General features: G+C 48.5%; 1 protein-coding gene across 20 annotated transcripts in view; it reads left to right on the forward strand.

Annotated features, from left to right (window-relative positions):
• The window catches only part of ODF2 (outer dense fiber of sperm tails 2), a 45,440-nt gene extending 23,082 nt beyond the window's left edge, over window positions 1-22,358 (forward strand). For 17 of the 20 annotated variants that reach the window (XM_032165295.2, XM_032165296.2, XM_032165297.2 and 14 more), the window contains 13 exons: window positions 2,141-2,212; window positions 3,381-3,452; window positions 4,812-4,928; window positions 5,575-5,760; window positions 6,239-6,348; window positions 8,411-8,546; window positions 12,921-13,031; window positions 13,196-13,300; window positions 15,282-15,440; window positions 16,826-16,926; window positions 19,165-19,327; window positions 19,770-19,895; window positions 21,126-22,358. In XM_032165295.2, the coding sequence (XP_032021186.1) occupies window positions 2,141-2,212; window positions 3,381-3,452; window positions 4,812-4,928; window positions 5,575-5,760; window positions 6,239-6,348; window positions 8,411-8,546; window positions 12,921-13,031; window positions 13,196-13,300; window positions 15,282-15,440; window positions 16,826-16,926; window positions 19,165-19,327; window positions 19,770-19,895; window positions 21,126-21,314 (1,647 nt within the window). In that variant the 3' untranslated portion in view covers window positions 21,315-22,358. Of the gene's footprint in view, window positions 1-2,140; window positions 2,213-3,380; window positions 3,453-4,811; window positions 4,929-5,574; window positions 5,761-6,238; window positions 6,349-8,410; window positions 8,547-12,920; window positions 13,032-13,195; window positions 13,301-15,281; window positions 15,609-16,825; window positions 16,927-19,164; window positions 19,328-19,769; window positions 19,896-21,125 lie in introns of those variants that run through there. The other 3 variants (XM_032165299.2, XM_058444908.1, XM_058444909.1) reach the window with 3 other exon arrangements.
• The last annotated feature ends 3,393 nt before the right edge of the window (window positions 22,359-25,751 follow it).

Raw genomic sequence — 25,751 nt, forward strand, 5'->3', positions numbered from 1 at the left:
GTGAGGAGCGCCTCTGCCTGGCCGCCCCGTCTGGGAAATGAGGAGCGCCTCTGCCCGGCTGCCCCGTCTGAGAAGTGAGGAGCGCCTCTGCCCGGCCGCCACCCCATCTACACCCCGTCTAGGAAGTGAGGAGCGTCTCTGCCCGGCCGCCCCATCTGGGATGTGGGGAGTGCCTCTGCCTGACCGCCCCGTCTGGGAGGTCTACCACGGAGGCCAGACGCAATGTGGGGGCTGGACGTGGTGGCTCACGCCTGTAGTCCCAGCACTCTGGGAGGCTGAGGCAGGTTGATCACTTGAGGCTAGGAGTTCGACACCAGCCTGGCCAAGATGACGAAACATATGAAAAATACAACAGACAAACCAACCAACCAACCCAGCGACAACAAAACAGGTCTACCCTGGAGTCCTACTCTAATTTTTTCTATTTTCCTCCCTTTCTGATCCTTTATCCCACTTGCCTTTTCTTCCTCTTCCTTCTGCTTCTTCTTTGTCAAATAGAGGATTGAATTATTATCATTGATCCATACAAAGTCCCTCTCTCATTTATTTTCTTTAATTCCCACCCCCCATTTCTATTCCCCGTCTTCCCATGTGCAACCTTCCTAATATGTTTGATATGCATCTTTTTGTTTGTATGTATTTTTAGAAAATGTTTATTGTTTTGTGTGCAAAAAAATTAATAAAAAAAGACAAAGAAATAAAAAGGTTAAAATGACAAGTTTTATGTTACATATATTTTACCACAATTTTTAAAAGTTAATAATGGAATATACCAAAGCCATTTAATTGTACACTTTATTTTTTCTTCTAGCTTTGTTGAGGTATATTTGACAAACAGAAGTAGTATACATTTTAAGATTTTCATCGTGATGATTTGATACCCATGTACATTGTAAAGTGACCACCTCAATCAAGCTGATTAACACATCCATCACATCACATGGTTACCTTTTTTTGTGTGTGTAGTGACAACACTTAAGATCTCCTAGCAGATTTCAAGTATATAATACATCATTAATTATAGTCACCATGCTGTACACTTTAAATGGTGTTCAAATTTATATCTCAATAAAGCTGTTTTTAAAAATCAAGTAACGGCTGGGCATGGTGGCTCGTGCCTGTAATCCCAGCACTTTGGGAGGCCAAGGTGGGCGGATCACCTGAGGTCAGGAGTTTGAGACCAGCCTGGCCAACATGGTGAAACCCCGTCTCTGCTAAAAATACAAAAATTAGCCAGGCGTGGTGGCAGTTATCTGTAATCCCAGCTACTTGCGAGGCTGAGGCAGGAGAATCGCTTGCACCCGGGAGGTGGAGGTTGCAGTGAGCTGAGATCGTGCCATTGCACTCCATCCTGGGGGACAAGAGTGAGACTTCCTCTCTAAAAAATAAAAAAATTAAAAAAAATTAACACATAAATACAATATGATATTTTCCTAAAGTTACACATGAATCCCTTCCCCCTTCCCCCACAGACAAACAGTATTTCTCTTGATGCAGCAAAATATTGTTTCATTACAGAGAAACAGTATTTCAATACAGTATTGAATTCTGTACAGTATTTTCAATACAGAGAAATACAGTATTTCTCTGTAGATGCAGAGAAAAAGGATGGGAAGGATACTCCTCAAACTAATAGCAGTAGGGTAAGGTTTGGAGGTGGGTACAGGAGGAACTGTAGCTTTATTAGCATTCACTATTTCATAGTGAGAATATATTCACATTACTTTTCAAATTAGAACTACAGTTTTTTGGGCCAGGTGTGGTGGCTCACACCTGTAATCCCGGCACTTGGGGGGGCCAAAGCAGGCAGATTGTTTGAACCCAGGAGTTCAAGACGAGCCTGGGCAAACAGGGAGACCCTCCAACTCTACAAATAATAATAATGTTTAAAAAGTCGGGCATGGTAGTGCGTGCTTGTGGTTCCAGCTACTTGGGAGGCTGAGATGGGAGGATGGCTTGAGCCCCGAAGGACCAGGCTGCAGTGAGCCATGATTGCACCACTGCACTCCAGCCTGGGCAACAGAGTAAGACTCCTAAAAAAAAAAAATACAATTTTTGGAAAAGGTAAAGAATCAATAAAATGTAGACATCTGGGTTTATTGCTTAATGACTTGACCTTTTCCTTTGCCTTTGTTTGAAGGATTCTGAAAGACTAATGGAGCAACAAGGAGCACTGCTGAAACGGCTGGCGGAGGCCGACTCAGAGAAAGCGGTAACTAAGGCTGCCCCTATCTACTTTAGTGGGTACAGGTGGCAAGAGCGTCGTTCCACTACAAAGTGTAGAGGTGCTTGGATCAAGGCAGGAGGGCTGGAGCATTTCGCTGGGTCTTAGTTTCATGATCTGTAAAATGGGCTGATGTCCTTCTGTCATGCTGGTTCTGATAGGCTTATCTAGTTAGTTACTTGAGACCTTGAGCCACAAAGCTGGACACCAACATAGGGAGGGTAATAATGATGTTGAATTTGTAAATCATCCGTGTCTGTTAAAGCTGGATTTCCATCAAATTTGTATTATGGATTCAAAGCCATCAAAAAGCACACACCTTTGGACTCAGTAATCCTAATTCTAGGAATCTCTCCCAAAGCAGCATATTCCAAAGTCTGTTCATGGAACCCTAAGTTCCTCAAGATGTTAATGAGTGGAAGAAACCAAAGGGGAGGTTCCATAGCCAGTAAAATTTGGGAAACCATAGGCTGGCCTGAACATGAAGTTCAACAGCTTCTTCCAAGACTTTTTTGAAGTGTCTGCTGTATTAATGCTTTTGTAAGTCTCCAAGAGAGGTGAGGGAGACGGAGTACCAGTTTCCCAAGTTGTGGCCTGTGGCCTCTGATGCTTAGTTGAGGAAGGAGTGGAGATGCAGCAAGCTCGGCGATAATGCCTAAACCTGCATTCCCAGCTCAAGAACCCTTGTTAAGTTATGATATACCTCAGTAACTTGAAACGTCAAGTAGCTCTTTCAAAAGATACAGAAGATTTAATCACATTGTGGTAAACATGAGATTTTAGGCTATGGAACAAAGTAGGCATATGACTTTTTTTTTTTAACAGGGTGCTGAGCATATGAGTGTTAACGTGCATTAACAGTGGTTATCTCTGCATGGGGGGTTACAGGGTTTCTTTGGAGGACTTTTTTGGTGTGTTCTCAATGTTTTCTACAATTAACATTGCTGTTCTTAAATTGCAAAGTAAATACATGTTCATTGTTTAAAAAAAATGTTTTAATACATATGTTAGGTGCTTCCTACCAGGATCTCTGACATGGGCCAATGTATGTAGGACCTTGGGCCCCAGTGGCCAGGCACTCACAAGTCTCTCTCCTCCCTGGGCCGGGCTTCTTTGCCCTTCCCAGGGGCACCTAACAGCTTGTGTTTTCTCCCAGCGCCTGCTGTTACTGCTGCAAGACAAGGACAAGGAGGTGGAAGAGCTCCTTCAGGAAATACAATGTGAGAAGGTATTGTCCCCAGCAGTTGTGCTTTTTTTTTTTTTTTTTTTTTAAGACGGAGTCTCGCTCTGTCGCCAGGCTGGAGTGCACTGGTGCGATCTCAGCTCACTGCAACCTCTGCCTCCCGGGTTCGAGCGATTCTCCTGCCTCAGCCTCCCGAGTAGCTAGGACTACAGGTGTGCGCCACCACGCCCAGCTTATTTTTGCTTTTTTAGTAGAGACGGGGTTTCACCGTGTTGGCCAGGATGGTCTTGATCTCTTGACCTCGTGATCTGCCTGCCTCGGCCTCCCAAAGTGCTGGGATTACAGGCATGAGCCACTGTGCCCAGCCGCAGTTGTGCATTTTTATGAGCCAGTAGAATATAATGGATATGCAGAGAGCTGGGTTCAAATCCTGCCTTTGGGCCGGGTGCAGTAGCTGATGTCTGGCACTTTTTCCAGACCAGCCTACGCCACTCCCTAGCACTTTGGGAGGCCAATGCAGGAGGATTGATTGAGGCCAGGAGTTTGAGACTGTCCTGGGCAACACAGGGAGACCCCATCTCTACAAAATAAAAATAAAAATTGAAAAATCAGCCAGGTGTGGCGGCATGAACCAGTAGTTCCAGCTACTCTGGATGCTGAGATGGGAGGATCACTTGAGCCTGGGAGACTGAGGCCGCAATGAGTCATGGTCACGCCACTGTACTCCAGCCTTGGCAACAGAGTGATACCCTGTCTCAAAAAAAAGAAAAAAAAATTGGCCGTTCGCGGTGGCTCATGCTTGTAATCCCAGCACTTGGGAGGCCAAGGCGGGCAGATCACAAGGTTAGGAGATCGAGACCACGATGAAACCCTGTCTCTACTAAAAATACAAAAAATTAGGCGGACGTGGTGGCGGGCGCCTGTAGTCCCAGCTACTTGGAGAGGCTGAGGCAGGAGAATGGCGTGAACCCGGGAGGCGGAGCTTGCAGTGAGCCGAGATTGCGCCACTGCACTCCAGCCTGGGCGACAGAGCGAGACTCCGTCTCAAAAAAAAAAAAAAAATTATTGACCACGCACGGTGGCTCACGCCTGTAATCCCAGCACTTTGGGAGGCCGAGGCAGGTGGATCACTTGAGGTCAGGAGATCGAGACCAGTCTGGCCAACATGGTGAATCCCTGTCTCTACTAAAAATACAAAAAACTAGCCGGTTTGATGGCACATGCCTGTAACCCCACCTACTCAGGAGGCTGAGGTGGGAGAATCGCTGGAGCCCAAGAGGTGGAGGTTGCAGTGAGCCGAGATTGTGCCACTGCACTCCAGCCTGGGAAACAGAGCGAGACTCCGTATGAAAAAAAAAAAAAAAAAAAAATTGTGCCTCCATCACTTTTTCTGTCTCTCCACAGGCTCAAGCAAAGACAGCCTCTGAGCTTTCTAAATCCATGGAGTCCATGCGTGGGCATTTGCAGGCACAGCTTCGGTCCAAAGAGGCTGAGAACAGTCGCTTGTGCATGCAGATCAAGGTACCTATTGGCCCTGCAAGCGGAGAAAGAGGAGGCAAGGGCCTGCCAATTTGATGGTAGTGGCCTGGCCCAGATATCACACTCAGGAAGTGTGCCTCCAAAGGTTTCTGAGGCAGCTGATGACAAAATACTCAGGCCTCAGAGACATTCAAGGACAGTGGCAAGAGCAATGGACAGAGACCCAGGAGGTGTTGGGCATCCTTCCCAACAGTGACGAGGTTGCGTGCCATGCCTCCAGGCCTATCACTTAATCCCCTAGGCCCTCAGTTCTCCTAATTACCCAAGGGAAAGGGATGGTGTCTTTGTAGCCCAGGGGTCCTCTGAGGTCATATGTCTGCTGAGTGACCAAGGAACTATCTCTGACCACAAGGCTGGGAGTTCAGGGAAGGATTCCAGAGCAGTTCTGACCTAATATCAAGACCCCATGGGCTGAGAGATCCAGGGAGGTGTCGTGGGGAGCTGGGAGGGACTGTGTCTCTGGTCTGAGTTAGGGGAGCCTCTCACACAGCTGAGCACTTTTTTCTGTCTTCCTTGTTTCCTCTTTCCTCTTGCCTTTTCCTCCCTTTCTCCTTCACCCTCTGCTTTGCCTTCCCACAACCTCCTTGTCTCTCTTCTCCCTCTCTGTCTCACCCCTTCCCCCTTCCAGAATCTGGAGCGCAGCGGGAATCAGCACAAGGCAGAAGTGGAGGCCATCATGGAGCAGCTGAAAGAGTTGAAGCAGAAGGGAGACCGAGACAAAGAGAGCTTGAAGAAGGCCATCCGAGCCCAGAAGGAGCGAGCCGAGAAGAGCGAGGAGTACGCTGAGCAGCTGCACGTGCAACTCGCCGACAAGGTCGCAGGCCTGGGGTGCCCAGCTCCTCACCTGCCCTGAGGAGGGCTGGGTGATGGCAGATGGGTGGTCGGCCAGATGGGTAGCGGGGAGGGGTGGGTGGATGAGAGATGGTAGTGGTCGAAAGGATAGATGGCTGGGGAGGAGGGAGAGGGAGTTAAGGGGATCAAATGGGTAAAAGGTGGATGGGTGGGTGGCTAGAGATGATTGCAGGCTTTGTAGGAGAGTTCAGCCACATCAACTTTGTGGGTGAGAATGATGGTTAAGGAAGGATTTACAAACAGGATACATTTGATTGCTAGAAATCTGGGAGCACTAGCTGGGCTCCCACTGTCACTGCCAGCACCCTCTAGAAAGGTGAATTCCAGAGTGAGGTTTAGGTTACCAGGGTGAGAAACCACCTAGGATGAGCCCGCTCCCAGCTCCTGGCAGCCTCAGCACTGACACTAGGCTGACAGGCCCTGTTGTCCCATGTTCCCAGGATCTTTATGTTGCTGAAGCTTTATCCACTCTGGAGTCCTGGAGGAGCCGCTACAACCAAGTTGTAAAAGACAAGGGAGACCTCGAGCTGGAAATTATTGTCCTGAATGAGTATGTCTTAGAGTAGGAGAGGGAACGTGGGGCTGTTGAGGGACTTGCATGTGCAGGTGGGAGGAGCCTGGTGGCTCACAGAAGTCCACGTGACTGCTGTTTGTACTCTCCGGGTTGGGGGCTGCACTGGGATGCGATGTGGGCAGCCCTGAACTGGGCTTTCTGGTTGGAGCTGGGGTGCAAGCTCTGGCCCTAGTCCTCGGGTCCTACCCTACTGTCAGGCACTGGGTAGGGGCCGGGTCTCTCTGGTCACAGAGTTGTGGGTCTGACTTCAGCACCTGGGCCTGAGCCTTTCCACAGTCTACACAGCATTTGAAATGGGCACCCTGGTGTCCTCATTCCTATTCTTGGGGAATGGGGCAGATGGTGACCCAAGTGTCTTCTCTCTGTTGTCTGCCCAGGGACAGCAGCTGTTTGCCAGTGCCTGCCAGTCAGTAGGTCAGTGGTATGGCATGGGAGTAGGGGGCAAAAGTGGCCCCAAGTTGCAAGTGACCGAGCTGACACGTTTCTTGCCACTGGTGAACTGTGAGCAGTGACCATTCCGTCATTCTCATTTGTTCCTTCATTTATTGGAAAAACATGTATTGAGCATCTACCATATATCAAGCTGCTGTGTGCTGGCCATCAGGGTTACAGCAGTAAGAAGACACATGCATTCCCTGCCCTCTACTCTGTAGAGGAGATAGGGCTACAAGAGGCATGTACTCCCTGGACTAAGGATAGGTCATGGGGAAGCTCATTTAATCTCCCAGGTCAGGAAAGTCTCTTACCATATTCAACTCAACTTAGCAAACATGTTCTGAGAACCCGCTATGTGCCAGGCTCTATGCCAGCTGCTGTCCTTAGGGAGTTCTCTGTCTAGTGAGAGAACATAGATACCTAAGACAGAAGCATACATGGTACAGGGGAGGGGTCAGGGACAAGATGTCTTGAAGTCTGAACTGGGTTTTTAAGTGTGAGTAGGAGTTTGCCAGATAAACTGGAGTTGCTGGCAAACTGATGTGTTTGCTTGGGCCTAGTCAGTGTTCAGTGGTGTACTGTAATTGGTCAATACTGAGAGCACATATTGTGCAAAGGTTTTTTGATGGGTCTGTGGTCAAGATAGAGAAGTAAGCACCTGTGAGCCCCAGGGCTCCTCTTGAGGCCACAGTCTCTGCTCTTTGACTGATGATAGCCTTGCTGAGTGACTTAGGGAGCAGCAGGGAGCAGAAGGGACTGGGGGTGGGGCAGGCAGCTGGCTCCTAAATTGGCATCTTTCTCTCTATTTGTGCCTTCTTCCCACACCACACTCATTGCCGTTCCTGCCTGTGCTAGGTGGGTGTTCATCTGTGAATGAGCCAGTCATGGCACCAGCCCCCTGCTGGGGGCACAAAAGCCCAGGGTGCTCAGGGCCCTGCTGGAGTGGAATGCCTGGGTGATAATCCCTGACCACCACCAGCCTGGGAGTCTAGGAAGGGATTCCAGAAGAGTCTGTCCTAACACCAAGACCTGATAGGAAGAGAGATTCAGGGAGGTGTCGTACAGAGTTGGGAATCATGTCCCTGGTCCTTGCCTTCAAAGAGTGTCTTGGTCTTATGAGAGGATCAAGATGGGTACACATCCCTCTCTCACTCTCTATTTTTTTTTTTTTTTTTAATGGAGACAAGGTCTTGCTCTTTCACCTAGGCTACAGTGCAGTGGCACCAGCATAGCTCACTGCAACCTTCAACTGCTGGGCTCAAGCAGTCCTCCCACCTTGGCCTCCCAAAGCACTGGGATTACAGGTGTGAGCCGCCACACCCAGCCACACTTCTCTTAATAAGTCATTGCTTATTGTTGAATTGTAGATGGTATCTTGGAGGGGGAGGTATGGGAGACACATCTTAACGGACATCGTTCGGAGATAGGACAGGCATGGGAGTGCCACAGCAGCAATGCCGAGGCAGGGCAGCAGAGTTGCTTCTCAGTGTGGAGACTGGGGAGCAGGCAGGCAGTATGTCGAGTGATGAGAACACTTGGTCCCACCACACAATGACCTGTGTAATTGATTCTCTCTGTCTGCTATCACTTTGTGATCTTCCAGCCGGGTAACAGATCTCGTAAACCAACAACAAACCTTGGAGGAGAAGATGCGGGAAGACCGGGATAGCCTGGTGGAGAAACTACACCGTCAGACTGCTGAGTATTCCGCATTCAAGCTGGAGAATGAGAGGCTGAAGGTTTGCAGTGAGAGCTGGGGACCAGTCAGCTGGGTGGGGCCCAGCGAGCTGATGACAGGTCTTGTCTTAAGTGGGTCTGGGGGCATCTTGACTAAGAGGGAGTCAGAAAAGCCTGGATTTGACCAGGCATGGTGGCTTAGACCTGTAATCCCAGCACTTTGGGAGGCCAAGGCAGGTGGATCACTTGAGCATAGGATTTCAAGACCATCCTGGGCAACATGGCGAAATACTGTCTCTACAAAACATACAAAAAGTAGCCAGGTGTGGAGGCATGCACCTGTAGTCCCAGCTACTCAGGAGGCTGAGTTGGGAGAATCGCTTGAGCCTGGGAGGTTGAGGCTGCGGTGATTGCACCACTGCACTCTATCCTGGAAAACAGAGAGACTCTGTGTTAAAAAAAAAAAAAAAAAAAAAAACCCTGGATTCAAGTCCTTTCTCTGCTGCTTCCTGGCTGTAGGACCTGAGTGAAAACATTCCATGCCTCTTCTTAGGTAGAGGAAATGAGGTCGTTGTGAGAATGTGGTAACGCATGTGATACGCCTAACATGGTGTACTCAGCCTGCGCACATGAGATAGAACTCACTTTGAGGTTAACATGGGCTCTCCTGGGGGCCTGCTGGGCCCCTTCACAGGCATTAATTCTCACTTAAACTGTCCAAACTGCCAGTAACGTGATGATTATCTCCATTTGAAATGAGAAAAAGGGGCCGGGCGCGGTGGCTTACATCTGTAATCCCAGCACTTTGGGAGGCCGAGGCGGGCGGATCACCTGAGGTCAGGAGTTCAAGACCAGCCTGGCCAACATAGCAAAACCCCGTCTCTACTAATAATACAAAAAAAATTAGCTGGGCATGGTGGCGTGTGCCTGTAATCTCAGCTACTCGGGAGGCTGAGGCAGGAGAATTGCTTGAGCCCGGGAAGCAGAGGTTGCAGTGAGCTGAGATCGCACCACTGCACTCCAGCCTGGGCAACAGAGCAAGACTCTGTCTCAAAAGAAAAGAAATGAGAATAAGGAAACTGAGGCTGAGAGAGAGGTCAAGTTTCTTGCCAATATTTTGCCCTAGGAAGTATCGGAGTTGAGATTGGAACCCGAGTCTGACTCTGGAGCCCTAGCTCTTAACTCACCATACCCGCTTCCAGCCTGCCAGGGATGAGAGGCACCTGAGCAGAGGTTGACATTTCAGAGACAGGTTTTATCTTGCTTTTTTGTTGATCTGGGCAATAACATCTAGCTTTATGTTTTCACTGATTTTGTTTTTTCTTGTTAAGATTGATTTTAAGGGAGAATAACATAGGGAAAAATACACAGATCCTAGAATTTTCATAAAGTGAATATACTCTGTCCATCAGTCACTCTGACTGAACCTTGCCTGCACCCTAGTGACCTTTCTTGTTACTAATAGCCCTGTAAAGGTAACTGCTAGCCCATCTCCTGTCACCACAAATTAGTTGCCTGCTTTTAACTTTAGAGATTTGAATAGTTTGAATATCCTTGGGCCTGGCTTCTACTCCACAAGTTTGTTGAGTCAGCCCCATTGTTTGTAGCAGTTTATTCATCCTCAGCGCTCTAGGGTATGCCGTTATATGAACACACCACAGTATATTTGTCCATTCTACTGTCAGTGGACATTTGGGTGTCCCTAGTGTTGCTGTGAACATCTTTGTATGTCTTTAGGTGTACACATTTGGTGCGTCTTTATTGTTTATATACCTTGAAGTAGAATTGCCAGGTCATCACTGGGGTGTGCGTAAGTCTATATTTGGTAGATGTCACTGAATAGCAAAGTGTGTCACTGAGTAGTAGTTACTGTAGATGTTACTGAATAGTAAAGTAGTTGAACAAATCTCCACACCTGTCAGTGGTGAGTAAAAGGATAACAGTTGCTTCTTGCCTCCTTGGCAACGCTTGGTAGCTTGGTATTGTCTATTTTATGTTCGCTACTCCGGTGGGAGTGTAGTAGTATCTCATTTGTACAGTGCAATTGTCGGATAAATTAAAAGTAACATGCACGTCTTAACAGTTATTTAGGAGGCCAGCTATGGTGGCTCACACCTGTAATCTCAATGCAAGAGGACTGCTTGAGGCCAGGAGTTCTAGACCAGCCTGGGCAACCCCAGCAAGACCCCATCTCTACAAAAAAAATTTTAAAAGCCAACAATTATTTAGGGGATTAGTTATAGTATGGTGCATCTGTATAGCGTATTACAGTGTGGCCATTCAAAATGATGTTTGTAGAAGTATATTTTCCTAGTATAATTTTTTTTTTTTTTTTGAGACGGAGTCTTGCTCTGTTGCCCAGGCTGGAGTGAAGTGGCACGATCTCAGCTCACTGCAACCTCCACCTCCCAGGATAAAGTGATTCTCCTGCCTCAGCCTCCCCAAGTAGCTGGGATTACAGGCGTCCGCCACCATGCCCAGCTAATTTTTTGTATTTTTAGTAGAGACAGGGTTTCACCACATTGGCCAGGCTGGTTTTGAACTTCTGACCTCAGGTGATTCACCTGCCTTGGCCTCCCAAAGTGTTGGGATTACAGTCGTGAGCCACCACACCTAGCCTTTCCTAGTAGAATTATAAAAGTTAAATATGCTCATAGTAAAAATTCAAAACATTACAGAAATGTGATGTAGACGTGAAGATCTCTGCTAGCCATGAACATATATTTTTCTAGATTTTCCCCCAGTACTAACATATCAAGCACAGACACATCCACTCATCCATCTGTTATTCTGTCACTTTTCTGATTTAACTATATTTACGGACATCTGTTAAGGTCGGTTTTTTGAGCTTTATCTCTCCTTTAAGTGACTACTACTTAATTTTTTCATTTGATACACCATGATTTATGAACAGTATTTGGGTTATATAGGAAGATGAGTATTTGGGTTATAGGAAGACATTTATTTATTTATTTATTTTTATTTATTTTTTTAAATTTCCCACCTGCATTATAAGTTGAGAGGACATTTATTGACTTGAGAGAAGTACACAGCATAATTTTTTTTTTTTTTTTTTTTTTTGAGACAGAGTCTCACTCTGTTGCCCAGGCTGGAGTGCAGTGGTGCAATCTCAGCTCGCTGCAACCTCCACCTCCCAGGTTCAAGCGATTCTTCTGCCTCAGCCTCCCAAGTAGCTGGGACTACAGGCACACGCCAGCACGTCCGGCTGATTTTTGTATTTTTAGTAGAGACGAGGTTTTACCATATTGGCCAGGCTGGTCTCAAACTCCTGACCTCGTGGTCCGCCCACCTTGGCCTCCCAAAGTGCTGGGATTACAGGTGTGAGCCACCACATCCGGCCCACAACATATGTTAATTTAAAAAGTGTGTTACGGCTGGATGTGGTGGCTCACGCCTATAATCCCAGCACTTTGGGAGGCCGAGGTGGGCGGATCACTTGAGGTCAGGAGTTTGAGATCAGCCTGGCCATCATGGTAAAACCCCATCTCTACCAAAAATATAAAAAATTATCCGGGTGTAGTGGTGTGTGCCTGTAATCCCAGCTACTCTGGAGGCTGAGGCAGGAGAATAGCTTGAACCTGGGAGGCGGAGGTTGCACTGAGCCGAGGTTGTGCCTTTGCACTCCAGCCTGGGCGACAGAGTGAGACTCCATCCCCAAAAAAATAAACAAATAAAAAGTATGTTACATACAACCTGGCAGATCCCATGGCAGGGAAAAAGTATGTTACATAGCAGTAAGTATAGTATAGTCTCATTCTTTTTGACAGAAACGAAAAAGTTATGCAGCTATAGATACATAGCCATATCCCAAGTCATTAAGCATTAGGATTAGTGTGTCTTGGTTTTATCCCCATTTTCTTTAATGATTATGTATTGCTTTTGGATTAAGAAAAAACAGAAGTCATTTATTTGCATCTCTATTCACTTGAGGTGGCAACATTAGGAGTCTTTTTTTTTTTTTTTGAGACGGAGTCTCGCTCTGTCACCCAGGCTGGAGTGCAGTGGCACCATCTTGGCTCACTGCAAGCTCCGCCTCCCGGGTTCACGCCATTCTCCTGCCTCAGCCTCTCCGAGTAGCTGGGATGGGACTACAGGCGCCCGCCACCTCGCCCGGCTAATTTTTTGTATTTTTAGTAGAGACGGGGTTTCACCGTGTTAGCCAGGATGGTCTCGATCTCCTGACCTCGTGATCCACCCGCCTCGGCCTCCCAAAGTGTTGGGATTACAGGCGTGATCCACCGCGCCCGGCTAACATTAGGAGTCTTACCTGCTTCTCCATGCTTCTCTCAGGGAAAGTGCTTTGTGGGTTAGAGTAGGGGGTCTTTCCTTTGCTGGTTCTTTGGATAGAGTTGAGGGTAGGAGGTCCACCTGATGCAGAACCTTCCTGTGGGTTACCCATGAGCCATCCCTTGCAGGCCAGCTTTGCCCCAATGGAGGACAAACTCAACCAGGCACACCTCGAGGTCCAGCAGCTGAAGGCCTCAGTGAAGAACTATGAGGGGATGATTGACAATTATAAGAGTCAGGTAGGCCTCACTGGGGCCCTGGCCCTTCTGAGCAGTGCCCACCCTGCCCCTATCAGACTGGGAGCTCCCTACCAGGCCACTCCCAGGAAGGGTTGGGTATGGAAGATGGTTTTCACCAAAACGTGGCTCTGCCTAAGATGAACCACAGTGTTGTTGGTCCCTAGGTGATGAAGACCAGATTGGAGGCTGATGAAGTAGCTGCCCAGCTAGAACGCTGTGACAAAGAGAACAAGATCCTTAAAGATGAGATGAACAAAGAGATTGAGGCGGTACTGCTTTCCTTCCTTGCTTTCTTCTCCTACCCAATTCCATATCTAACTCAATGTCTGTGAGTCTGTTCCCCTTGTTTGCCTTTGACCCTACCTGATTTGGGCAACAAAGTTGAGCTCATTTTCTCATTGGTGGGCTCATCCACTCTACCCTGTGCCTCTCTTTCCTTTGTCTCCTTCTTGTCTCCTCTCTTCTCTCTCTCATGCTACTGCTTTGTCTTTTCTCTTGGTTTTCTTCTACCTCCTTTTCAATTTTCTTTTTTTTGTTTGTTTGTTTTTGGAGACAGAGTCTCGCTCTGTCGCCCAGGGTAGAGTGTGGTGGTGCCATCTCGGCGCACTGCAAGCTCCGCCTCCCGGGTTCACGCCATTCTCCTGCCTCAGCCTCTCCGAGTAGCTGGGACTACAGGCGCCCGCCACCACGCCCGGCTAATTTTTTGTATTTTTAGTAGAGATGGGGTTTCACCGTGGTCTCGATCTCCTGACCTCATGATCCACCCTCCTCGGCCTCCCAAAGTGCTGGGATTACAAGCGTGAGCCACCGCGCCTGGCCTCAATTTTCTTAAAATAACAACAACAACAAAACTATCCTGGCCGGGCACAGTCTCTCACACCTGTAATCCCAGCACTTTGGGAGACTGAGGCAGGCAGGTCAACTGAGGTTGGGAGTTCAAGACCAGCCTGACCAACATGGTGAAACCCCCGTCTCTACTAAAAATACAAAATTAGCTGGGCCTGGTGGCGCATGCCTGTAGTCCCAGCTACTCGGGAGCTACCCGGGAGGTGGAGGTTGCGGTGAGTCGTCATCGTGCCACTACACTCCAGCCTGGGCAACAAGAGTAAAACTCTGTCTCAAAACAAAACAAAACAAAAAAACAAAAAACCTCATGCTTGGAGCATCCAAGTAGACAGAAATCTACAGTTATGCCAGGTCTTTGGCATGCCTATTTCATTCTATATGGTGTCCTTATTTTGTACCAGCCAGAAAATATGTCTCCCATCCTCTTCTCAAAGAGCCTTATTCTTCTACAGATGGTTTGGCTGATTACAGCAGGGGGATTATCTTAATGGTTACCTTGGAGATGGGCTGAGTCCAGGCTCAGCCACTAATTTGTTTCATAACCTTGGGCAAGTCAAGCCCCCCTCTGGTCCTCAGTCTCCGTGTTAAGTACAAGGATGGACTTAGACCAGATATTTCTCACCTTTCCTTCTGACCTGTAGCATTGTGACTGCTTTCCTAGGGGCTTTAGAGTTAGACTTTTTAAATTTATTTTATTTTTTTTGAGACAGAGTCTTGCTGTGTCACCCAGGCTGGAGTGCAGTGGCCCAGGCTGGAGTGCAGTGGCGTGATCTCAGCTCACTGCAACCTCCACCTCCCGGGTTCAAGTGATTCTCCTGCCTCAGCATCCCAAGTAGCTGGGACTGCAGGCGTGTGCCACCATTCCCAGCTAATTTTTGTATTTTTAGTAGAGACGGGGTTTCACCATGTTGGCCAGGGTGGTGTCGAACTCCTGACCTCAAATGATCTACCCCCCTTGGCTTTCCAGAGTGCTAAGATTACAGGTGTGAGCCACTGCGCCTGGCCTGGAGTTAGACTAGACTTTAATCCTGTGTTTACCAGTTTTTAGCTGAATGACCTTGGGCAAATGACTTAGCTCTCTTGATCCTTACTATACTTATGGGGGGACAGCATCACCTGTTTTACAAGTTGTCTGAATTAAATGAGAAAGTGTGCAGAGAGCCCCTGGTACAATGCCTGGGTCTTGGTGTTTACTGTGTGGTTGCCATTGTTACCGAATAACTAAATGAATGGCAAGCCACCTGCTCAATGGCCAGCGGGGAGTGTAGGCCACACTTCTGCTGTGGATTTTGCAGGATCCTCCACTGGGGACTGTGTCAGCCCTGCCCTAACTCTAAAGGACTCTGCCTGGCTCCACTAGGAGCCAGGCCTTTCCCAACTATGGGTCTTTCCTTCCTGCTTCAGGCACGAAGGCAGTTCCAGTCTCAGCTGGCTGACCTGCAGCAGCTCCCTGACATCCTGAAGATCACGGAGGCAAAGCTGGCAGAGTGCCAAGACCAACTGCAGGGCTATGAGCGGAAGAACATCGACCTCACAGCCATCATATCAGACCTGCGCAGCCGGGTAAGGGACTGGCAGAAAGGGTCCCACGAACTGACCCGAGCAGGGGCCCGAATACCAAGATGAGCTGCACGCCCCCCAAGGAAGGACTACTTCCTTTTCCTTGGCTGCTGCTTTTTAAAAGGAGTGAGCTATCATCAGTGCTGTGAAATAAAAGTCTGGTGTGCCAAATGCCATGTGTTTGCACAAAGTGATTGTAGTTATAGGAGCCGTCACTTGCCTGGAGTTACTGGGCCCTCCTGCTGTTGCCCCCACCCAAGCTGCTGCCTCTGCCTGCCTCTGCCTGTGTGCTCTGCAGCTGTCCTCAGCTCCACACCCACAGCTGGGAGATACCAGCAAACACCGAGCCGTAGAATTTCTTTTTTTCTTTCTCTTGCTTTAGCTGCTTCTTCTGACTCTTAACACATTCACTGCCTGAGATTCTGTCCTGAAAGAAGCGAGCAGTCCCTTTCTCCCAGAAGCAGTCTGTCTCTGGGTTACTGGAACCATGCCTACTGCCTACAGTGTCCAAGAAATTATATACCACTCATTTGCAGCGTGACCTTGGGCAAGGCCCCTTCCCCACTCTTGACGTGTGTACTTGTGATAATTAGAAAAGGGGCTACCATTTTTTGAGCACCTCTTCTGTGTTCCTGCATTCTCTCATTTAATTCCATCAGGAACTTTGTGAGGTGCAAGTGTTATTTTCCCCATTTTACAGAAAGCAGCCCAAGGCACAGAGAGGAGAAGTAATTCCTTACCATCACAGAGCTAGTACTTAGTAAGCAGGGATTGGAACCCAGCCAACTCTGTCTGGTTCCCAAGCCCATGTTCTCAGTACTGTAACCTTACATTGCCTGCCTTCTCCGTTGAACCTGAGCGTTCTCAGGGCCTTTGAGCCCTGATAGCTGAGGCTTCTGCATAAAACAGCCCTCTGGGTAAATTCTCAAACTTGCCAACTCGAAAGGATTGACAGATTTCCTGTTGTCTTGCCAGCACTTGCCCCCAGTTAAGAGGAAGTTGAGATCAATAGTACCAGCAACATAACAGGTAAAGCTCTGTGGTTGGTTTGTATGGGCCAGTTAGCCCTACCAGCTGTTTCTGCCTTCTGATGTCTGTCCTGGATCCTAGCTGGGCCTCTCTGAGTGGCCTCTCCTGATCGAGAAAGCATCTTCGTCATTCTTTAGCATCAAACCTGGTTTCTCCCAGTGTGGGGAGAGCCTTTTGTCTTTGGAGTTGGGCCTAACCTGTCCCTGCTGTCCTTTCTCCTCTAGGTTGTGCGTTGAGACTTGGACGCCTGCTGAGGGCACTGTGCCCCTTTCCTGGGTGTGGACAACAGGTCACAGGGAAAGGGGAGGGCTCTAGCGGGAAATTCCTTTGTAAACCAGTCTGTGTTCCTGTCATTTTAGATCGAACACCAGGGGGACAAGCTGGAGATGGCGAGAGAGAAACATCAGGCTTCCCAGAAGGAAAATAAACAGCTGAGTCTGAAGGTGGATGAACTGGAGAGGTTAGAGGCACTTGGTCCCATCTCTGTCCTCTTCCTAGGACCTGAGACTTTCAGCCACTTAGCTATTTTTTGCTTAGTGTGCGGAAGTGTTTGAGGGACTCGAGGCCCTGGAAGGTACTAGGCAGACCTCAGAGGAAAAGCTGCTTCCATTTCAGTGGTAAGCATTGTGGGAGAGAGCAAGGGGGCCTCTCAGCCTGGGGAGACACTCCGTGACAGCATGACCAGGATCAGCTCACCTGTAGGCACCACCTGTCCCAAAAGGCATGCCTGGTCCAGGGATGCCAGCAGGGCCCAGTTTGAATGGAGCAGCCAGTATACTGTGGTGGGGGCACTTCCCCACTCTTTTCTGCCCTTTCTTGCCAGTCACCCTTCCCAAGACCTTTCCGATCTGACCCTTCTTTGTTATTTACGGATTGTTGGAGGCAGTCAGAGGTGAAGGGTACAACTTTGGGAATCAGAAGCCCTGGCCTTGGGGCTCAGCTCTGCCACTTACCAGCATTGTGATCTTGAGCAAACCATTTAATTCCTTTGAAGCTCAATTTCCTCCTTTTGAGGAAAGGGTCAAGGTAGAGTTTATCTGTCTGTCTGTCTGTCTAGCTATCTATCTATTATCTCACTCTGTCACCCAGGCTGGAGTGCAGTGGTGCAGTCTCAGCTTGCTGCAACCTCTACCTCCTGGGCTCAAGCAATTTTCCTGCCACAACCTCCCAAGTAGCTGGGACTACAGGCGTACGCCACCACGCCTGGCTAATTTTTGTATTTTTTGTAGAGATGGGGTTTCGCCATGTTGCCCAGGCTGGTCCTGAACTCCTGGGTTCAAGTGATCCACCCACCCAGGCCTCCTAGAGCGCTGGGAATACAGGCGGGAGCCACCACACCTGGCTGATAATAATCTTTTCATGGTGGTGGTGTGAGTCTTCAATGATATAATCCTGGTAAAGGTCCTAGCATGTTACCTGGCATAGAGAAGCACTCAATATAGCTTAGCATATATTATTAGTTAGCTGGTATTATCCCAGTTTTAAATATGAGGAAACTGAGCTTGGGGAGGAGTTAAGTGACTTTCCCAGCATCATACTGTTGATAACTGGCAAAGCGTGACTTAGACGCGTGACTGTCTTCCTCGAGAGCTTCTATGAGCATCTGTAAGAGGTGGGCAAGAGGCCGGGCATGGTGTCTCACGCCTGTAATCCCAGCACTTTGGGAGTCCGAGGCAGGCGGATCACGAGGTCAGGAGATCGAGACCGTCCTGGCTAACACGGTGAAATTCCGTCTCTACTAAAAAAAGAAAAAAAATATATATATATATAAAATTAGCCAGGCGCGGTGGCAGGCGCCTGTAGTCCCAGCTACTCGGGAGGCTGAGGCAGGAGAATGGCGTGAACCTGGGAGGCGGAGCTTGCAGTGAACTGAGATAGCACCACTGCACTCTGGCCTGGGCGAAAGAGTGAGACTCTCCATCTCAAAAAAAAAAAAGGTGGGCAAGAGTCCTCCAGCCCTGGTCCCAGCCTTAGTTTCAGAGGTGAAGGTGCCTGAGATCCTAGGAGTCCCTAAGTGCCCCAGGTGGCCAGTGCACTTGGAAGGAGGCTACAACCAAGTGGGCTCCTTCCAGGCTCCACCTCTGCTCTGCCCTGCTGGCCTTGGAAATGGCAGCTAGATCCCGCAGGCCCTGCAGAGCTCCTTAAATTGGAAGGCGTCCTGGAAGTGCACTGAGGACAGTGTGTGTATATCGGGATGGCCATAGCTGCCCTATGGCTGGTCACACAAGATGTTGAGTGGTGTAGCTGAAGTCCCTTTGCTGTGGGAGGCAGCAGTGAACAACAGAAGTTGAGGGCTTAGGTTTTGGTTACAGACTTGCCAGCTGTGCTGACTTCAGGCCAATGAATTCCCCTCTCTGAGGCTCAGTTTCTTCATCTCTAAAGTGGGGATAATGATGGTACCATTTTCCTGAGCTGCAAGTTGCTGTGTTCCATGTGATGCTATCCACACTTAACAAAGCCCACGGTCAGTCTCTGCTTGCGTTCCCACCCTTCGCTCTGTTCTCTAACCAGTTGCTCCAGCTGCACAGTTCTTTGGCCGCCTTGCTGATCTGCAGATTTCTTTGGCTTATTCCTGTGGCTCCTTGGAGATTCTTGGCATGATGAGATCCCCAGTCCAGGAGAGGCTGGCAGCCCCCTGGCGGGGTGGAACATGACAGGTTGGGGTATGCCCAGGATCTGATTGAGTGCTTTCACCTAGGAAACTGGAGGCGACCAGTGCCCAGAATATCGAGTTCCTACAGGTGATTGCCAAGAGGGAGGAGGCAATCCACCAGTCCCAGCTGCGGCTGGAGGAGAAAACACGGGAATGTGGGACCCTGGCAAGGCAGTTGGAGAGCACCATTGAAGATGCGAGGAGGCAGGTCAGTCCCAATTTCATGAGTGACTAGCTCTGTGACCTTGGGCAAATCACCTAACCTCTCAGCCTATTTCTCCATCTGAAAAATGGGCACACAGTAGTACCCGCTTCATGAATTAGTTGTAAGGATCACATTTTCATTGTAGAGGTCTCAGCACTTGTTATCTGATGATTGCTCATTTACTCACTACCCTCTTGAGCCTCACATAGGCTTACCACGTCTTAGGTGGTGACTCCTGGAGCACTGGCACAGGGCAGGCAAAGCTGGGTGGCAGGCATAGTCCCCGTAGTTAGTTCCTGCCCCAACGTTCTAGAGAAGACAGTCCACAATGATGTGCAAGTGCTGTCTGCAAGACCAGATAGTGGGAGGGGCCCAGCCTTCTCTTTGCCAAGTGTTCCCCATATCCGGTAAACCAGCCTCATGTCCTGGGCCTTTGAATGTGCAGGTGGAACAAACCAAGGAGCACGCACTCTCCAAGGAGCGAGCAGCCCAGAACAAAATCCTGGACCTTGAGACCCAGCTGAGCAGAACCAAAACTGAACTGAGCCAGCTGCGGCGGAGCCGTGACGATGTGAGTCAGGCTGGTGGGCCGGGCTAGGAGAGTGGGCAGCAGACCTAGCTTCTGTGGGGCCTGTGGGCCAGGGTATTTTGTGTTACTGTTTTTGTGAATATGACATGGTTTTATTTTTCTCCAATCACTTTCCTATCCCTTAAGGATATCCTGGGTAGATATTTATTTATTTATTTATTTATTTAGAGACGGAGTCTCCCTATGTCACCCAGGCTGGAGTACAGTGGTACGATCTCAGCTCACTGCAACCTCTGCCTCCTGGGTTCATATGATCCCCACCCCACCCTCAGCCTCCCAAGTAGCTGGGATTACAAGCATGTGCCACCATCCCTGGCTACTTTTTTGTGTGTATTTTTAGTAGAGATGGGGTTTTGCCATGTTGGCCAGGTTGGTCTTCAACTCGTGATCTCAAATGATCTGCCCACCTTGGCCTCCCAAAGTGCTGGGATTACAGGCGTGAGCCACTGCACCCAGACTCTTTTTTTTTGTTTTGTTTTGTTTTAGACAGAGTTTCACTCTGTCACCCAGGCTAGAGTGCAGTGGTGCTGTCATAGCTCACTGCAGCTTCAAACTCCTCCCACCCCAGCCTCCTGAGTAGCTAGGACTACAGGTGCACACCATCACACCCAGCTAATTTTTATATTTTTTGTAGAGATAGAGTCTCACTATGTTGCCCATGCTGGTCTTGAACTCCTAGGCTCAAGTGATCATTCCGTCCTGGCCTCCCGAAGTGTTGGGATTATAGGCATGAGCCACTGTGCCTGGCCTTGGAATATTTTCAGAAAGAAACCCCATACCCGGCCGGGTGCGGTGGCTCACGCTTGTAATCCCAGCACTTTGGGAGGCCGAGGCGGGCAGATCACGAGGTCAGGAGATCGAGACCACAGTGAAACCCCGTCTCTACTAAAAATACAAAAAATTAGCCGGGCATGGTGGCGGGCGCCTGTAGTCCCCGCTACTCGGAGAGGCTGAGGCAGGAGAATGGCGTGAACCCGGGAGATGGAGCTTGCAGTGAGCCAAGATCACGCCACTGCACTCCAGCCTGGGCGACAGAGCGAGACTCCGTCTCAAAAAAAAAAAAAAAAAAAAAAAAGGAAACCCCATACCCATTAGAAGTCACTCTGCACTCACCTCCCCAAACCCTCTGGCAACTCCTAAGAAAGTCCTTATGTCTCTATGGATTTCTATTTTGGACACTGCACAGCGGGCCCATGCTGTTTCTCCTCGTAGGCAGACCGCCGCTACCAGAGCCGGCTGCAAGACCTGAAAGATCGCCTGGAGCAGTCCGAGAGCACCAACCGCAGCATGCAGAACTACGTCCAGTTCCTCAAATCATCATATGCCAATGTGTTTGGGGATGGTCCCTATACCACCTTCCTGACCAGCTCTCCCATCCGCTCCCGATCTCCTCCTGCCTGAGGCCACCTATCAGGGCCTGGAGCCCTGATGGAAGCCGTAGGAACTCCAGAGTTGCCAAGCCATAGCTGGGAAGCCTGGTGGTTTTCCTCTCCCAGTGATAAAATGGGTTCAGGGTCTTGTCCTTAGCTACTAGCTCTAGAAAAGTCCTGAAAGCAGCAGGTGAAGCAGGAAGCACTTGGTTTTCTCCTCCCTCATACAGTCACCTGTTGAAAGTTTTAAAATTTCCTCGACAGGCCTTAAATTTACTACAACATTAGGATACCACATTTTAACTTACCATGACTTTGCTCCTTCCTTTCCCGAGAAAATATTTCCACTGGACTTTTTCCACCAGTCCTCTTACAGCTCTCATTGTTTTAGGAATCTCTCTCTCAGGTTTTTTCTGACCTAAACCAGCAGGAGGTCGTCCTGGGCTGTAAGCACCATCACTTGCTTTTTTTTTTTTTTTTTCTGATTTCACGAGTGTGGTGTTTTCCCAAGGCTCCATTCCCAAGCTCGGTGCAAACCTCTCACTCCCAAGTTTCTTTGAGGCTACTTGCCCCCAAGCACTTCACAATAGACCCTCGAGGGCTTGCGTCCATTTGGCCTTTTACAAGTGTAATGCCAATTTCATTGATTTTTGTTTCTTTTTGCCTGGTTTGTATCTCCACAATGCATTTATTCTTGAAATATTTGTGTGATTTTACAAAAAGCTTTTGTGTTCAGTTATTTAAGGCTCCATTTGATGATTTCCTTTACCCAACCACTCCTCATCCCTCCTCTAAAAAATGATTAAGTAAAATGCTGCAGGAGAGCCAGTAGACATTTTTAAAGTACTTGGTGCCTGAAACATCAGGCTTCTCATTTCATTTTAGCTCAGGTTGATGCTTTCACATTGTAATCAGTGAACTGTCAGGAGGGAACAAACTGTAAGAAGGATTGCTTGGTGTTTTAGGGTAGATCACTTTAGCTGTTAGGAAGAGAATGGGATAGTGTACAGTATATATTTTTAAAATGTGAATTGGTTTCTGAATAAGAATCTGGGCCATTTTTTTTTGTTCACCATTTTTGTTCGTACTATGCTAACCTCTGCCCTTCTGATTCTAGCTAGTATTGGCCTGGGTGGTCCAGTCTTCTCACCTCTCAGTCACTCTAACTCAACTCTAGAGAATTTCTTCTCTGTTCTTTTTTCTTCTGGAGACAGGGTCTCTGTCACCCATGCTGAGTGCCATGGTGGGAACATGGCTCACTGCAGCCTTGACTTCCCTAGCTCAAGCAATCCTCCCACCTCAGGATCCACAGTAGCTGACAGCACAAGTGTATGCCACCATGCCCAACTAATTTTATTATTTTTTGTAGAGACAGATCTCACCACATTACCCAGGTTGGTCTTGAATTCCTAGGCTCAAGTGAACCTCTCATTTTGGCCCCCCAGAGTGCTGGGATTACAGGTGTGAGCCACCGCACTCAGCCTTCTCTGTGTTCTTGAATCCACCTAGGCATCTGGATTTCAAAGACCAGAAATCTCTTTTCTCCACCAAATTTTGAGGATATTTATAGTTTCCAGCTTTCAGTTTTTCCAACGAAGGTAATTCCAGCTACCACTGCCAAAAAAACTAAGCCCATTTTCATACTCTTAACGTAAATGGACGTGAACTTATAATAGGTGAAAGGCCTTCCCGAGAAAGGACAATTGACAAACTTCCACCAACATGTATATATATCTGTATAACTCATTATTATTTTTGCCAAACTAGAGAAGACCTCAGTGCAGGGCATTGCTATGTAACTCTGGTGTGAGCAACACCTCTCTTGGAGTCCCTTGCTGGGACTCTGGGGACTCTTCCAACAATTTTTCTTTTTAAAATATTTTTATTACAAGAAGTCCAGGGAATTTTTAAAAACTCAGAAAATGAAAAATGTTCACATTGCTTATACTCCAGAGAGAATTCTTCCTACCTCAAACTGAGATCTCACAAGGTGGTGGACAATGGAAGGGTCAGAAAGTCTGGGGTCCCAGTTAGAGCCGTCTCTGGAGAATTGTGACTCATTCTATTTTTATTGAGATATAATTCACATAAAACTCACTCTTTTTATTTTTTTGAAACAGGGTCTCCCTCTGTCATCCAAGCTGGTGTGCAGTGGCACAAAGATGGCTCACTACAGCCTCAACCTCCTGGGTTTAAGGGATCCTCCTGCCTCAGCCTTCTGAGTAGCTGGGACCACAGGTGCATACCACCATGCCTGGCTAATTTTTGGATTTTTTTTTTTGGTACAAGCAGGTCTCATCATGTTGTCCAGGTTGGTCTCAAACTCCTGGGCTCAAGCAATCCTCCTACCTTGGCCTCCCAAACTGCTGGGATTACAAGCATGAGCCACCATACCTGGCCTAGAATTCACCCTTTTAAAGTGTATATATAGGCCAGGCATGGTCACTCACACCTGTAATCCCAGCACTTTGGGAGGCCGAGGCGGGTGGATCACCCGAGGTCAGGAGTTTGAGACCAGCCTGGCCAACGTGGTGAAACCCTGTCTCTACTAAAAATACAAAAATTAGCCGGGAGTGGTGGTGGACGCCTGTAGTCCCAGCTACTTGGTAGGCTGAGGCAGGAGAATCACTTGAACCCAGGAGGTGGAGGTTGCAGTGATCCAAGATCACGCCACTGCACTCCTGCCTGGGCAACACGGTGAGATTCTGTCTCGAAAAGATAAAGTGTATATATAATTTGTAGTATATTCACGAAGTTGTGCAGCCATCACCATTATCTAATTCTAGACCTAGTTTTTTTCTTTTTTTGAAATGGAGTCTTGCTCTGTCACCCAGGCTGCAGTGCAGTGGCACCATCTCGGCTCACTGCAGCCTCTGCCTCCAGAGTTCAAGGGATCCTCCTGCATCAGCCTGTGGGACTATAGGTGCATGCCACTGTGCCTGGCTAATTTTTGTATTTTTTGTAGAGACAGGGTTTTGCCATGTTGCCCAGGCTTGTCTGAAACTCATGACCTCAGGTGATCCGCCCACCTTGGCCTTCCAAAGTGCTGGGATTACAGGCATGAGCCACGGCGCCCAGCCAACCGATGTCATCACTCCCAAAAAAATGCCATACCCATTAGTAGTCACTCCCCATTCCCCTCCCCCAGCCCCTGGCAACTAGTCATAAAGTTTCTCTGGCTCCATAGATTTGTCTCTTCTGGACATTTCACATAAGTGGAATTGTCCAACATGTGGCCATTCATGACTGGCTTCTGTCAGCATAATGCTTTCAAGATTGATGTTGCAGCATATCATCAGCACTTTATTTTTATGGCCAAATAACATTCCATTATATAGATATGGTGTTTCCTCCTGCCAAACAGGGCTGGTTGGGATTCCAAAGAAGCACTATGGCCGGGCGCAGTGGCTCATGCCTGTAATCTCAGCGCTTTGGGAGGTCGAGGTGGGTGGATCAGCTGAGGTCAGGAGTTCGAGACCAGCCTGACCAACATGGTGAAACCTCGCCTCTACTAAAAATACAAAATAGCTGGGCGTGGTGGCAGGCGCCTGTAGTCCCAGCTACACAGGGGGCTGAGGCAGGAGAATCGTTTGAACCTGGGAGGCGGAGGTTGCAGTGAGCCGAGATCGAGCCACTGTACTCCAGCCTGGGGGACAGAGCAAGACTGTCTCAAAAAAGCAGCACTAAACCCAAAACATTTATTAGGGAAACTTACAGAGTGGGCTGCAGCAATTCTCGCGACAGACAGAGAGAAGCGGTGTTTAACCTAGGTACATCCCCAGCGAGGGGTCAGGGTATGGAGTTTATATGAGGGTTTATGGAATTTGGCTAAGGCAGGGGTCAGTTTCAGCGTTTTGGGCAATAACCTAGATGTCCTTCGTGCCTGGGGATATGCAAGGCCCGTGTTTGGTTGCAAGTCTGCAGGCAAAAACTTGCAGCTGGCTGGGTCACAGGGCGGTCAAGGCACTCTGATACTTGGTCAGTGCACAGAAAGCTGGGGAACTCGGCAACCGCACACATAGTACTATATTTTATTTATCCATTCACCAATGGATGGACATTTGGGGTTGCTTTCACTTTTTGGCTATTATGAATAACACTGCTGTGAACACTCATGGACAAGTTTTTATATATACATAGGTTTCATTTCTTTGGCGTATTATATATATATATTTACCTAGGATAATTGCTAGGTCAAATGGTAATTGTTTAACCTTTTGAGGAATTGCCAGACTGTCTTCCACAGCAGGTGCTTCATTTTACAGTCCCATGAGCAGTGTATGAGGGTTCCAGTTTCTGCACAGTCTCAAGGCACAGACCAATTTTCTGCAGCCCCAGGGATTGGGAGCTGGTGGTTACCTCTGCGGAACGTGCCCCGACAGCCAAGCCCTGCGCGCAGGCGCATTGGCGGGAGGGCGGGAGCGCGGGAGCGTCGCCGGAGGTGGGGCGTGCAGGCGTTAGGGGCGGG

The sequence above is a fragment of the Hylobates moloch genome, unplaced genomic scaffold (genome assembly GCF_009828535.3).
Source record: "Hylobates moloch isolate HMO894 unplaced genomic scaffold, HMol_V3 SCAFFOLD_10, whole genome shotgun sequence".
NCBI lineage: Eukaryota > Metazoa > Chordata > Mammalia > Primates > Hylobatidae > Hylobates > Hylobates moloch.